A 15832-nucleotide genomic window follows, 5' to 3' on the forward strand; every position below is an offset into this window, starting at 1 on the left:
GATCCGGCCCACCGCTCGAGCCACCACCAAGCAGCGGCAGCCACAGCAGCAGCCGGACCCGAGCAGTGGGGAGAGCGTAGCGTCCCCTCCTCCGCCCGCGACAACTTGGCGTCACGAACAGGATCCTACCGCTCTGCCGTCTGGTAGAGGTGCGCCTTGTTACCGCCGGAGGTGTCCGGCCGGAAAATTTGTGAAGCCACCATCTTGGGCGCGAAGAATTCCCGCTCGAGCATCTCCTCGAGTAGTGGAGGCGCGAAGGCCAAAACCCCGCCCCTGTAGAGGAGGAGCCGGAAAGAGGCTAAGGGGGACGAAATGGCGGCTGGTCGCATGTGAGCGCGGCTATAAAAGCAGGGACGCCAGGTACATGCCGTCCCGTAGCACCGTGGCCCCCGCGCCTGGAACCGCGGCGTGGGTGGAGATCCGGACCGCGCAGCTCCAACAAATGCTGCAGGTCAAAATGCAGCTCCTCTTGGAAGAGTGGGAGACCGACATGACGGAGGTCATAGCGACCGTGCGGAGACGCGAGGAGGAAGTTGCGGAAGGGAGGTTGAGTGACCCACGCCCCGATACCCCTAGTGGGTCGGTCATCGCGGCTGCGGGACCCGGTCTGAACCCCCTCGCCATGCTGCTTCCCTCGCCACCCGTCCCGGCTGCCGTGACCCCGCCACTAGGCCCGCTACCCCCGCAACCGGTAGCGATACCCCGCATGTCCACCCAGGCGGACCGACCTGTAGCCGGAGCCCGTAGCCGACCGGAGGTGCTACCGTGGAAAGCCCGGAAGCCTGAGCCAGAGGCATCCCCTGAAAGATTCCCCGAGCCGGAGCCAACATGCCGCTCCGTGCCGAAGGCCCAGCGGAGGAAAGCCCCTGTGCCCATTCCCCCCACACCTCGGCTGAGGTTGCGCCGGGTTGTCGCTGCAGGGCGGTGTCCCAGGTAGTCACCGCGAGACCTTCCACCCAGATCACCAGCAGTGGGCAGTGTCCAAAAGGTCTCGCGGGGCCCGACCCGTGCGCCGGAGCTCGCAGCAGCACCGTACTGGGATAGGGAGCCGACACCGCTGGGCCCGGAGATTGCCGAATGGGAGAAGAAGAAGGCAGAGATGGTGCCCGGACAATCCGGGAGAAGGAGAGCCTGAGGCAAGCGACCTTCCATGTCCGGGGCCCCCTGTATGAAGGGCAGGTAAGGCGGTTTGATGTCCGCCGGGGCTATGGCTTCATATACGAACCGGGCCTGGAGGCCGAAGTATTCATAGCCCGGCGGGATGTTAATGCCCACCTGCCGGAGGAGCACCCAGGCCGTAACCTGATGCCGGGCGACTTGGTACAGTACACCCGGCACTGTGGGGAGAGGGGGTGGTTTGCGCTGGATGCCGAAGTTGAGGGGCAGCCAGGAGGCCCGTGTGTGCACCGCGCTCCCTCCCCCAAGTGATGCCGAGGACTCTGAGTAAGGGCAGCGGAAATTCCGTTGTCATCGTCCCCTGTTGGGACCACCAGAGTGCTGTTTAAAGTTTTGGAAGATGAATGATAAGTAAATAATCTATCGATGAAGTTCACCTGATTTGCTGCAGATTTGAACCGGTCGTTGCCGGCAACTGGTCCCCGTTGGGACCCCCTTCACCATTTTGCATAAGGAACTCCTTATGAACAGGCCCGAGAACTAGCAGGGCAAACACAAACTAGTGGCATGTAAATAATGTTGTTGTGGCTTCTACCGTTACCGCCCTCCGGAGAGGCAGATTGGAGGAAGGGCCCGCAGTGGAGCAGGCTGGGGCCCAGCCACCACCGGAACCAGTGGCGATCCTCTGGGGGTTTCAGGGGTTCCCGATGGACGTGGGTCCCCTGAAAAGGACTGAACCCGCTCGGGCAACTTGTGCAGGACTGGGGTCAAGGGGTGATGCCTGTTTGCTTAGGGGAAGCATCAGGGCCAGGTTGCTTGGGTGGGAGAGAGCGAAAGCCGTAACCGTTTCGCAACGTTTAAGTAAGAGTACCTCCCGATGTGGGAAGATGTTATTATAAATGTATTCTGTTTTACCGTTTTTCTATTTTTTCAGTTTATGAAAATAAAACCGGTGATGGACGGGCAGCCCGCGGACGGTCTGCATTTAACTAAGGGGGAATGTGGCGCCCTGGACAAGCCAGGGGCCACAGAGAACAACATCAACACACCCCACACTCCCAGCAGGCACACCAAGGTCAGACATAAAACCCTTGTTGCCTTCCTCCACGGGCTGATGTTCACACCAGGGGGTGGGCCAGGCGGTTGGTCCCGCCCACCGAAGAGTTCACAGTCCTGGAGGCGGGAAAACAGACAGATTAGTTTTGGAGGTGATAGTGGAATGAGGAGAAGTGGTAGTGGAGCAACTAACTGACAGCGTCCGGGTGTGTGGCCCGGGCAGGACAGCAAGGTTGGCAGACGGTGGTGACCGTCTGCAGGAGTGTGCTGATTGGAGTCTACCATAAGGACCGTGGACGGGCGGTGGCCCGGCGGTACCGGACCGGTACGCAAAGAGAAGCCAGCACCATCTGGCAGGGGCTTACGGACCCCGGCAAGGCTAGGAGTTGCCGTGAATTTGCCAAATTCGTTAGTGAAGGGAACCTCCTGGGTTTCCCAACAGCCAAGTCCCGACAGAAGGCAACAGTCCAACCAAGTGAGGGAAACACCGCCACCGCCAAGGCAACCGTTTCTCAGTACCAGCGCCTGCAGGCAAAAGGGGCTCCTCCAGCCCATATCCAAGCTGGGGAGCGGGTTACCGGTGGGAACCAATTGGAACCATCTACCGTACATAGGTGCAGGGAAAGGCAATCATCACCAACCTGCCGGGAGAAACAAGTCCGCAGCCGCCTGTGGGACCCGTCCATCCAGCCTTGTGTTTTACCAAGAACTGTGTCCTCATCATTGGCTGAGTGAGTACCACCGTGCTGTGCGGCACAGCGCTGCCCCCGCGACCCTGCACCTCACCAGGCCTCGTAACCTGCCTGCCATCCATCCCTACCCCATCACCGGGCCCCGGGACAACCAACCCCCTACCCACGGAGGGGAGAACTAACAACAAAGCTGCTCCCTGTCACCGCTCCCGGGATCCCCGTCTAGAGCAACGGTGGTGTCACCAATATCACCACAACCGTGGGTGGCGTCACGGACAATAACCAAAACCCCAACAATCAAAATCCCCTTTTTACTCACGGGCGAGGAACGCCGCTCGAGTCCCCGGGATCCGGCCCACCGCTCGAGCCACCACCGAGCAGCGGCAGCCGCAGCAGCCGGACCCGAGCAGTGGGGATAGCGTAGCATCCCCTCCTCCGCCCGCGACATAAAGCGGCCCTTAGATCTTGAGCCTATTTGCTTTGAAGGAAGTATAGATATTGGAGGTCTCTAGAGGTTCACTGTGAATATGCACCAGCTCTGCTTACAAACACTGTAGTTATTGAGTTGTCCCATAACTAATTCAATGTGTCAGTAGGATCAACCCTCCTAAGTGGGCATGGAGGTCATAGAAAGTAGAACAAAATGATACCTTAATATCTGCAATCCAATGTCTTAAGGGTGTTTTACATGCTGCGACATCGCTAACGATATATCGTCGGGGTCACGGTGTTTGTGACGCACATCCGGCGTCGTTAGCGACATCGAGAGCGTGTGACAGCTAGGAGCGTCGATCAACGATCTCAAAAACATCAAAAATCGTTGATCGTTGACACGTCACTCCAAATCATAATGTCGTTGGTGTTTCATTCCGCAGGTTGTTCGTTGTTCCTGTGGCACCACACATCGCTGTGTGTGACACCGCAGGAACGACGAACATCATCCTACCTGCGTCCATCAGAAAGGAGGAAGGAAGGAGGTTGGCGGCATGTTCCGGCCGCTCATCTCTGCCCCTCCTCTGCTATTGAGCAGCCGTTTTGTGAGGGCGCTGTGGCGCTGGCCTTCACCTCAGTGATTGACTCCTTTGGATTACCATTTCTTGATATTCTCATTTCCATATCCTCTCCTGGCACATTAAAATTTACAATTTATCATAAACCAACATTGACAAATGCCCTGCTGAGCTGGGATAGCCAGCATCCCCTTCCATTAAGACATGGTATTCCAAAGGGCCAATATATGTGCTTGAGGTGCAACTGTTCAGATTGTAACAATTTTGTTCAAAAAGCCAAGGATCTCAGATTGAGATCTCAAAGGGCTATCCTGATAGAATATCGAGAGCAGTGCATCAGCATTCTCTTAGACAGGATCATAGCCAGCTTCTTCTACCAGTTCAGAAGCCATTGGGTAGAGATGAAATAATCCGCCTCATCACCACATTTTCCAATGGGGCCAGTAAGATGAGGGAGATTCTGATATGACATTGAGGCATCCTTGGGATGGATGATAAAATCCGTACATCTGTTGAACCTGCACCGATAATTATCTATTGAAACAATTGTTCTATTGGTGACCATGTGCAGCATAGCCATTTTGCTTCACCACCAGGGCCTACTACTTGGCTCCCCCAAAAAAACAAATGGCTGTTTCAAGTGTGGCTTGTGCGTTTCCTGTGAACAACTTAATACTGGTAAATTCTTCATGAGTGCCAATATAGGTGACTCTCACAAAATTATGGATTTTATCAACTGCAAGACCAAGGACATCATCTACTTGGCAACTTGCGACCTCTGTGGAAATCAATATGTAGGTAAAACAGAGAAATACGGAAATGTATTTGGGGGATACATGGGCGACTGTTATGATTCAGGGACCAAGGATGATCAAAAAATGCATAAACTCAGAGTGGCTGAAACCTTAACGGACTGCAGACCTAATCCTGACACATAACTAGAAGTAGCCATGGGACAAGCCTACGATGACCTAGTCGTCTTGACACAGCCGGAGAACTAAATATTCTTACAGATAGATTTATAAGAAAAGCTAATCTGCTTCGGAGCAATCCCCAAAGATATAGATAGCCCCCCACATGTGTAGGCTACGGTGAAATAGGAGAACACAATACAAAGTTAGAAAACAGGTTTCAGCAAAGATGAGGCCCAAACTATCTTTATAGGAAAGGATAGGAAAGAGCACTGTCTGCAGCCGTAAAAACCCTAAAAAATCTCAGTACACCTGACATGGAAAAACCCTGAGGCCACACGGCCTCTACCCCACTATATCAGTACTCTGATGTTTCTGGGATCCAAAAACACTAATATAGATGAGGGACTGAATTTAATATCAAGCATGACAAAACATAATACATTGCAGAATCATGGAGCTAAATATACAGACACTCTCAGCAGGGAATGATCCAATTCCACCAGGAACTCCACAAAAGCAAAATAGAATCAAGCCATAGTATCAAAACAGAAAAAAAAACAAGAAAGTGGAAACAATAAGCAGAGGTACAAAGACCAACTTATCTTGAGAGGAGTTCTGGTAGAGAACAGGGCTGATTTCAGAATGTCCTTAACACACAGGAAAACAAATGATCACTGGCAAGTAACAGGAGAAAACTACTCAGTTATATAGGCACAATCTGAAAGGCCTGATTGCCAGTCCTCTACAGGTGTGTGGCTCTCATTCCACAAGTCAACTGCACCATCAGCACTGACCACAAGAGGGAGCCCCAAACTGCAAAATGTATTCCCAACAGGCAACATACATAATGAACGTAATACCTCGATCGCCAAACACATGAACCAAGAGCATCCAGGAGTTTTGAGGCCATTCATTCCATGGGTATCTCTAGAATGAAAATAGCTAGTAGGGGATGAAATCTTGATTGCCGGCTTCTACAGAGGGAGGCTAAAATAATGTTTTGTCTTAATACATGCCAACAGCACGGGCTTAAAGGGTTATTCCCATCTCCAAGATCCTATCCCAATATGTAGTAGGTGTAATAAAAATATTAGCAAATACTTCCAATTAGAAATGTAGTAGAGTTGTTTTGAAAGGCTATATCACTTACCTAATGTGCAGGCATGGCAGGACCTAAGAGAACCGAGCGCCACCTTCCCTGGTCACACCGACCTGTCCACCGGAATCCACCCTCGACCTATCCAGACTAGACCAGGCCGCAGCCCTCCAGCACTTCCAGTTGCCAAGAAAAAGTAAAGTCATGCATGCTGCTTAAGTGTTTTTGTTTAGCAGGTTGCAATTGGACTTGAATACCAGAATGTTGAAATGTTGATATTGCCTCCCAAAAGGGAAGATTTTTACAATTATTAAGCATAAGAAAATGTTCTGGTATGCACTGAGCTTTTGTATTTGCAGCCCGGGAGTGTTGATGTTTGCTGCTGGGGTATGCAGCACCCCTGAGGCTCTGGCTGCTACAGGGTACTGAAACTGAGTATCTATCTGTGGTAAGTGACAGGTAGATTGCCGGTGCTCACACTAGACACAGTACACATGCAGTTAGAGGCCTTCCCCAGAGGGGGGAGTGGACTGGGGTGGACAGGGAGTGTTAGCCATCCAGTAGCATGGGACTTCCCGGTCACCAGGACAACCACTGGGGGGCGGGTGCCACATATGGTATAAGAGGAGGTAGCCATGACATATGGTGAGCTTTTCTGAAGGTAAGTCCGATGAGACCAGACTGGGTGCAGGAAAGCACCAGTGCTAGTGGGACTTCAGACATCTCATATTTTCATTGCGGGGCCTGGGGCTTGAGAGCAGGAGCTCAGCCCAGGTTCCTTCTGCTGATTGCTGGACAGCGCGGACAAACAGGACATTTACACTGACACCAGTAACCACCTGGATCTTGCACCGGATAACCAGAGACTTACCAGCAGTGAACCAGTACATCTCAGGCAATCTCCTAACCAGTGAGTAAACACCTCAACCGGAGCTCTTGCCTCGTCCTCATTATTTACCGGCGACGCTGTCCCACGCTCCGGCGCCTACGGCCCACTAAACGACATAATGAATCAGGAGACTATACTACATTTCCAATTGGAGGTATTTGCTAATATTATTATTAGTAGTATTATTATTACACCTACTACATATTGGGTTTGAATCTTTAATCCCTTTAGTGATCAAATTAATAATGGATGCTGTTCATGAGATCATGATAATTACGGTACTCACTTTATACAAATAAGAATATCAATAAAACTTCTGTAGGATCTTTTTATGTAACTTTTGAATATAATTTAACATATAGTTGTCATTTACTCCTAAATTTGGAAGTCTAGCTTGAGAAACCAAATATTAAATGTTTGAAGAATGAAACATGGTTTACAAAATAACTACAACATATCCACCAATATGGGCTGATATATGATTACTGATCATAAATTATTAAATATATATATGTGGGGGTTCTGCTAATGTAAATCTATATCCCATCTTGCTATCTATGGATCTTGCAGATTTCGCCCATTGTTTAGATGAACTGCACAAATATCGATCCGCTGCTGCGTCACTCTGACCAATAGAAATGCTCATCTCCAGTGAGTGCCGATCACGTCACTGGGCCTCCGATGGCAGAGGGGAATGGCGCAATCCCCGCCACGGCCCTTTAAATCATGCTGTCAGTGTTTGACAGCACGATCTAAGCCGTTATCAGGTGCGTGTGGATCTCCGTTCAATCTGCCCCTTTTAGCTACACATGTCTGCTGATCAGATCATCAAAAATGTGCGGGGAATACCGCGGGCACACCGCCGAATGCCGCAGTAACCGAAGGGAGGCGACCAAGGACATATTATAATAGGGGACTATAAGGATCAGCAGTCTGATCGCTCAATCATTTCTGTTGATCACAACTACACAGCTGTGATCAGCAGAAATAGTCACCTCTTGTTAAGAGCAGCACTCGGCCAGGTGAAACAGGAAGTGAGTCATGTGGGCTACAGGAGTCATCACATGACCCTGTGCTACCATGGCAACCATCGGCTCACAGTAATCACGTCACGGCACCACCCCATGGAGCCATGTGAGTGAAGATTTACCGTTATTTACTGTGATGGGCATTTAAATCGGTCTGTCATATTTTGACAGCGCAATTTAAGGGTTAACAGGCACGAGTTCATCCATGCCTTGACAGCTCAAATCAGCTGACATGTGCGCAGATCGCCGCCAGCTGCCCGCAGCAGCCGCAGGTGATTACACCTATATGGCTTAGGACATAATATTACGGCCCACGGTCGTTAAGGCGTTAATTGCTAAGGACTCGCTCACACTGACAATATTAATATAGAGGAGTGTAGAAAACATTGAAATGCACTCTGATCAATGTTTTTCAATGAGGAAGAGCAGATCTGCTATTTGTTTTCTGAAGCTGAATTGGGATGAGAAAAAAATTGCAACGTACTGAGATTGGCAGCGAATCTGGGACAGCACACATCCGTTCAAGTCTATGGGTGCGTGCAAAACATGGGACTGCACTGATGTCATCCAAGTGCTGTCCAATATATGGACAGACATGCAGCGAAGGAGATGGAAAATTAATCTTTCCCTCTTCTCTGCACCTATGCTCCGATTCCCTCATGCGAGATAATCAGAACACAGTATAATGACACTTTTCTCATGCTCGCATATTGCATCAGATTCTCTCACATTGGATGCTATACGCCAGTATGACCCCAGCCTAACTGACAAGATGGTAATAAACAGCATGTTTTCCATACTTCTCAAGTCTAGCTTGTAAACACTGCACTGAAGTGGCTTTTGTCGCCCCTTTCCGACACCTGCAACAATTTAATTTTTTGTTATCCGTGGCTGTGTGGTGGCTTATTCTTTGTCCACTGAGATTACGTTTTAGTGACACCGTTTTTGGGTAGATATGATGTTTTGATCACCTTTAATTGCATTTTGGAATGTTGTGGCAGCCAAAAAAGTTTATTCTGTTGTTTTGATTTTTTTCACGTTAGGCTGTTCACCGATCAGATTATTAAATATTTTGATAGATCGTACATTTCTGAATGCAGCAATAGCAAATGTGTGCATTTTTAAAAAAAATGTTTGATTTTTTAATGGGGTAAAGGATGATGATTTGAACTTTTGTTTTATTTATTTTTTCATAGTTTTAAAAATTTTTTTTTTCACTTTTCATTGTATTTAATAGTCCTCTTAGGAGACTTGAAACTGTGATCGCCTGATCCTTAGTGCTATGCATAGCACTACATTAGCACTGCTATGTATAGCTAGAATCACAGGCTGGCTTTTGCAGGAGATTCGTAATAACTGGCATTTGGGACATCAACAGACGCCCGGCTATCATGACAACACATGGGCGCTGATAAGCACATGGAATGACCCCCCCCACCTAAATGCTACTATCTGAGATTGACCCGCGGCTGTTAAAGCCACGTGATGGCTGAATGAATCAGCTAAACAAAAAAGGCTGATAGCACTTCCAAAATGCAGTCTGAACAGGTGCAAAAGTGAAAATGACATATAATAACAAAAAAAGGACAGTTGCATTTTAAAATGCTAAAACATACAAACAATGAATGCAAGAATATAGACATGCATTACTGCTTAAGGAAATCTAGAAAAAATTGAGATATTTAGCATACAAAAATGGCAATTTTAATATTTGCCCAGTAGCCACATCAAGGCATATATCGTTACTGAGAACCTACACTAAACTGAAGCCTCTCTCTGGGTTACAAACCTCAATATGTATGGGCATGTAGGAACCTACTACTGAAGAATAAAATCACCTGTGGCTAATGGGGGAGTGGTGCACAGTCAATGGGCATGACTCCATAATCTAGACAAAAAAGGCTGACAGCACTCCCTAACATGCAGTCTGAAGAGGTGCAAAAGTGAACATGACATATTATAACAAAAAAAGGACAGTTGCACTCGGAAATGCTAAAGTATGCAAGAATATAGATATACATTATTGCCAAAGGAAATCTAGGAAAAAAGTAGATATTTAGCATACAAAAATGGCCATTTTAATATCTGCCCAGTAGCCACGACAAGGCATATATCGTTACTGGAACCTACACTAAACTGAAGCCTCTCTCTGGGTTACAACCCTCAAATGCTTCTTTTGACATACTTGCAAACATTGCACTTAATACTGTGACATTTGTAAAAACCTTTAGTTGATAACTATGTTTTGTTGGTGGGCGGTGCTGTATAAAGACTTTTAGATAACATACTATTTAAGGCCATGTGCGCACGTTGTGTTCAATTCCGCAGCATGTAAGTCACTGCCTGTGCATCTCAGAACGCAGCCGAAAAAGCTGCGTTCTGAGACGCATTCGGCAGAACGCAACGTGCGCACATCCCTGGAGAATTCATGCATTCTGGATGCTTGCTCTGCCATAGACAGAGTGGGGCATCCAGAATGCACATTTTTGACAGTGCGGTCCCTCTCGGCTCTGCAGCATCCCCATAGACTTGCAGCAGAGCCGAGTGGGACCGTACTGTCAAAAAGAGCATGGCTGGCTGCGAGACAGAGCCGCGTGATCAGAATGAACTCAGAGAAACTTCACCCAACTTCATTGTGATCGCACAGCTCTGTGCATGTGCCGAGACTTGATTTGCGGTCACACGTGAAGGACTCACCAGTGACCGCAAATCCCCTGAGTGACTGCAGTGAGCCGCGCGATCAGCTGTGCTTTTACTCAGGTTACTCGCGGCCACAGCTGCAGTCCTCCACCTGAGAGCGGTGGCCGTGAGTAACTTCAGTGACAGCACAGCTGATCGCACGACTCACTTCAGTTGCTGCATGGAGCTCACAGGAGCGGCGGTGTTCTACTGCCGCTCCTGTCAGCTTCTGATGTAGCAGAGCTGGAAGCGTCGTGGGACCTTGCGTGGATTACATCGGAAGTGTTTTTGAGGGATTAATAAAGTGGTGAAAGAGGGGGGGTTTGTCTTTCATTACAAATAAAGGATTTTTTGGATGTGTGTGTTTATTTTCTTTAACTTACAGGTTAATCATGGAATGTATCTCGGGGAGACGCCTGCCATGATTAACCTAGGACTTTGTGGCAGCTATGGGCTCTTGCCATTAACTCCTTATTACCCCGTTTGCCACCGCACCAGGGCAGTTCGAGATGAGCCGGGTAGAGTCCCGGGAATGTCGCATCTAATGGATGTGGCAATTCCGGGCGGCTGCTGGCTGATATTGTTAGGCTGCGGGGCTCCCCATAATGTGGAGCTCCCCATCCTGAGAATACCAGCCTTCAGTCGTGTGGCTTTACCCTGGCCCATATCCAAATTGGGGGGACCGCAAGTCGTTTTGTAAATTATTTATTTATTTTTTTAACTGCTCAATATAGACACGCCCACCGGTAGCTGTGATTGGTTGCAGTGAGACAGCTGTCACTCAGCGTGGGGGAGCGTCTGACTGCAACCAATCATAGGCACCGGTGGGTGGAGGAAGCAGGGTATACGTGATGGATTAATGAGTAGCCGGCATTTTTAAAAGAGGAGAAGCCGCCACAGTGTGAACGCCGTACAGCGCCGCGCCGATGATCGTGGATCGGTGAGTATGAGAGAGGCACGGTGGCTCGCACATACAAATAGGGAATTTAAATTGTGAGCCTCAATGGGGACAGTGTTCCTGATGTATGTAAAGGGCTGCGGAATATGCTAGCACTATATAAAAATAAAGATTTATTAGTATTATTATAAAGACCGACATGGACAGAGAGAGAGATAGAGACAGAGAAAGAGATCGACCGACAGAGAGAGAGACCAAAAGACCTGCGTTTATTACGTCAAAAACACATGCAGATCGCTAGTAAAAAGCAAGTAAAACGCATTCTTTCTTGAAAAATATGCGTTGAGACATTTCTCATTGACTTCAATGTTATTAAAACGCTGCCAAAATGGCAAAAACAATTGACATGTTGCTTCTTCAAATGCAGAGATTTTGTCAAATTTTCCGCAACTAAAATGCAGCGTTTGTAAATGCATCGTGCGCACAAGAAATCCCTATTTTCCATAGACTTTGCCTGGAAATCAAAATGCATGCAATTTTGCATTAAAACGTTGCAGCTCAAAACGCTGCTGAAACGCATGAAAAAAAGCAAAGTGCGCACATAGCTTTAAGCTCTACCTTTTCTCGCTACACATGTGATCTTATTTTTCTAAATCTGTTTTAATACGGGGTCTTGATAAAGAATAGGAATATGCCTCTCTAGTCTCTATTATTCTTTTTAGCTCCGCAAATTGTCGGCTGAATGGAGTGCTAAAATAAATTCCACCATGTGTTTTCTTGGTGGTTTTTTTTGACTGATTGTATACATAAAGGGTTATGGGTGACTCTTTTTTCAACTACATTATTGAAAGCTTTTGATATAGTATGCTTATTATAGCCTCTAACAGCCGGGATGTTGTCAGTTTACTATCTTCAAGAAACATTTTCATTGGAACAATTTCTACTGATACGGATAAATTCTCCTCGGGGTATAGAAATGATTGTTTGTCTAGGATGGTGACTATCCACTCTCAAAATAGATTTACCGCTGATGGGTTTCCAGTAATTGCGGTAATGTACTTTTTGTTTCTGAATATCACCAAACACCGTTATATCCAGAAATTAACCTCTTGCGTAGGACCAGAATGGGTGAATTTCAAAGCAACATCATTGTCATTAATATACGTGAAAAATGGAACTATGTCGACGACGTCCTGACGCCATATTATCAGTACGTCGTCGACATATCTACCATACCAAACAATATTATTTTTAAAAGCATTATTATCAGAAAAAGATTGCAAACTCCTCCCACCATGCGACAAACAAAATCGCTAATGATGGTGAGAAGCGCGACCCCATAGGGGCTCCTATGGTCTGTAGAAAAAATGAATTGTTGAACATAAAGAAATTGTGTATCAGAAGATAATTAATACTGGACAAAATAATTTCTTTTGTTTTACAGTCATAAACACTATATTTTAGTAAATGGTGTTGTGTACTTTTTAGTGCTAAATCGTGCGGAATACAAGAAAGAAGTTGACAATATCACAGGACACAAACTGCATATTTTTTGTCCATGTGAATAGGTTGATACTTTTAATTACCGCATGGGTGTCTTTCAAAAAACCTGGGGCTCTCTCAATGAGGGGCTGAAGGTGAAAATCAACCCATCTGCTCAGTCCCTTATTGAGAGAATCTATACTCGAAATTATAGGTCACAAGGGTGGGGGGGGGGAAACAGGTTTGTGTGTTTTTGGGAAACCATGGAAAATGGGAGAAACAGGGTTATCTGGAATAATGGATTTAGTGTTTTTATTGAATACACCTAACCTTTCCCCTTGTTCATATAACTATGTCAAAGATAATTTACAATCATTCATTGGATCTGATGGAATACGTTTATATGAGTCATTATCATCTAGGATGTTATAAACTTGTTTTTCATACAATGCTGAGTCCATTACAACTACACAACCTGCTTTATCTGATTTTTTAAATTACTAAATTGGCATTGGCTCAGATGGTTAATTGCTTTGGATTCAGATATCGGCAGGTTGTGTTTGATGGAACTATTAACAGAAACGTTTTGATGAAGAATTTTTAATTCTCTCTAAACATGTCAACCCTGGATTCTTTAGGGTAAAAATTAGGATTGGGAATGTGGAAGTGATTGGAATCAGCCTGTAACAAATGAATATCATTACTTTCATTAGACAATTTCTCTAATGTTAATCTCTCAGGGACTGAGCAGATGGGTTGATTTTCACCTTCAGCCCCTCATTGAGAGAACCCCAGATTTTTTGAAAGACACCCATGCGGTAATTAAAAGTATGAACCTATTCTATGGACAAAAAATATGCAGTTTGTGTCCTGCGACATTGTCAACTTATTTCCTTGTATTCCGCACCATTTAGCACTAAAAAGTATACAACACCATTTACTAAAGTATAGAGCTTATGACTGACTGTAAAACAAAAGAAGTTATTTTGTCCAGTATTAATTATCTTCAGACACATCATTTTTTTATATTCAACAATGAATTTTTTCTACAGACGAAAGGAGCCCCAATGGGGTCGCGCTTTTCACCATCATTAGCGATTTTGTTTGTCGCGTGGTGGGAGGAGTTTGCGATTTTTTTCTGATAATAATCCTTTTAAAAATAATATTGTTTGGTATGGTAGATATGTCGCCGACGTACTGATAATATAGCAACAGGACGTTGTCCACTTGGTTCCATTTTTCACGTATATTAGTGACTATGATGTTGCTTTGAAATTCACCCATTCTGATCCTACACAGAGGTTAATTTTCTGGCTATAACGCTGTTTGGTGATATTCAGAAACAGTAAGTACATTACCGCTATTATTGTAAACCCATCAGCGGTAATACTATATTGAGAGTGGATACTCACCATCTTAGACACACAATCAATTCTATACCCCGAGGAGACTTTATCCGTATCAGTAGAAATTGTTCCAATGAAAAAAAATTTCTTGACGATAGTAAACTGACAACATCCCGGCATTAGATAGAGGCTATAATAAGCATGCTATATCAAAAGCTTTCAATAATGTAGCTGAAAACAGAGTCAACCATAACCCTTTATGTATACAATCAGTCAAAAAAAAACACCAAGAAAAAACATGGTGGAATCTATTTTAGCACTCCATTCAGCCGACAATTTGCGGAGATAAAAAGAATAATAGAGAGGCATATTCCTATTCTTTATCAAAACCCCTTAATAAATCAGATTTTGAAAAATAAGATCACATGTGTAGCGAGAATAGGTAGAGCTTTAAATAGTATGTTATCTCCAAGTCTTTATACAGTACCGACCACCAACAAAACATGGTTATCAACTACAGGTTTTTACAAATGTCACAATGTTTGCAAGTATGTCAAAAGAACCAATAATATTACCCAACATAAACAAATTCATTCTTTCATAAATTGTGATAGTAATTATGTTGTCTATTGTATTGAATGTAAAACCTGTAATATGAAATATATAGGCTGTACTAAACGGAAGCTAAAAAGACGTATTGCCGAACATCTTTCTAAGGCCTGTTTCACACGTCAGTGATTCTGGTATGTATGTTATAGTTTCTAAACGTACCAATTCTAATCAATGGGTGTGCACACACATCAGGGATTTTTCCCGTACCAGAAAAAAACTTACATTGAAAACAAAAAGCATTTTTAACTCACCTTTTCCAGCAACGCTGTGTTCGGCCTCTGCTCTCTACAGCTTCCTCGTAACTTCCAGATCACGTATCACGGATTGCAGATGGACAACCCACTTGTGCCGTGAACCATGGCACACGGAGGGACATATGCGTGTTTAACACGTCAGTGAAAAACGTCTGTGTTTTTTACTGACGTGTGAAACAGGCCTAATGTTGCTAGCAATAATACCATAGTATTCTGGAGTTACTAAACATTTTCTTGAACAACACAATGAAAATATTGACAATTTAGTCTTCTTTGGTGTGGAAAGAGTTAATTGTCCAGTCCGAGGAGGAGACTGGCGTAAAAAACTTCTATTTAGAGGAGCTTTCTGTATCACACATTTGAACACTAAATACCCAAGAGGGATGAATTTCAGGAATGATACTTTATTTATTGATTGTTTGTATTTCTAAATGTGAAATTCTGAACCTATTTTCAATGTATTCTGATCATGAGCAGTTCCTCCATGATTGGTTGTTTGTATTTTAAATGTTTTCCCACGCATCAGTGCGACACTCAGTGAACAAGAGCCCAGTGCCTGAAATATGTTTGAGTGATACAGACCTATCATGGATTTTTAAAGATTTTTTAATAAATTGAAAGTTTATTATACTTTGGAGACATCCTTTTTCCTTATTCTGACTTTCATTACACTTGTTATTTGAGAAGAGCACCCGATTTGCTTGATTCGAGAAGCGAGTACCCAAACATATCATAACATATCATAACATATCGCTCACCC

General features: G+C 45.4%; 1 protein-coding gene across 3 annotated transcripts in view; it reads left to right on the forward strand.

The window, feature by feature from the left end:
* LOC142249368 (dimethylaniline monooxygenase [N-oxide-forming] 2-like) overlaps positions 1-15832 on the forward strand; it is a 261688-nt gene that overhangs the window by 147427 nt on the left and 98429 nt on the right. The window contains exon 1 of one of the 3 annotated variants that reach the window (XM_075320998.1): positions 7888-7907. The exons of the other annotated variants lie outside the window; for them this stretch is intronic. Within the exon in view, the coding sequence (XP_075177113.1) occupies positions 7898-7907 (10 nt within the window). The 5' untranslated portion in view covers positions 7888-7897. Of the gene's footprint in view, positions 1-7887; positions 7908-15832 lie in introns of those variants that run through there. 3 annotated transcript variants of the gene reach the window in all.

This window comes from Anomaloglossus baeobatrachus, chromosome 8 (assembly GCF_048569485.1).
Source record: "Anomaloglossus baeobatrachus isolate aAnoBae1 chromosome 8, aAnoBae1.hap1, whole genome shotgun sequence".
Lineage (NCBI taxonomy): Eukaryota > Metazoa > Chordata > Amphibia > Anura > Aromobatidae > Anomaloglossus > Anomaloglossus baeobatrachus.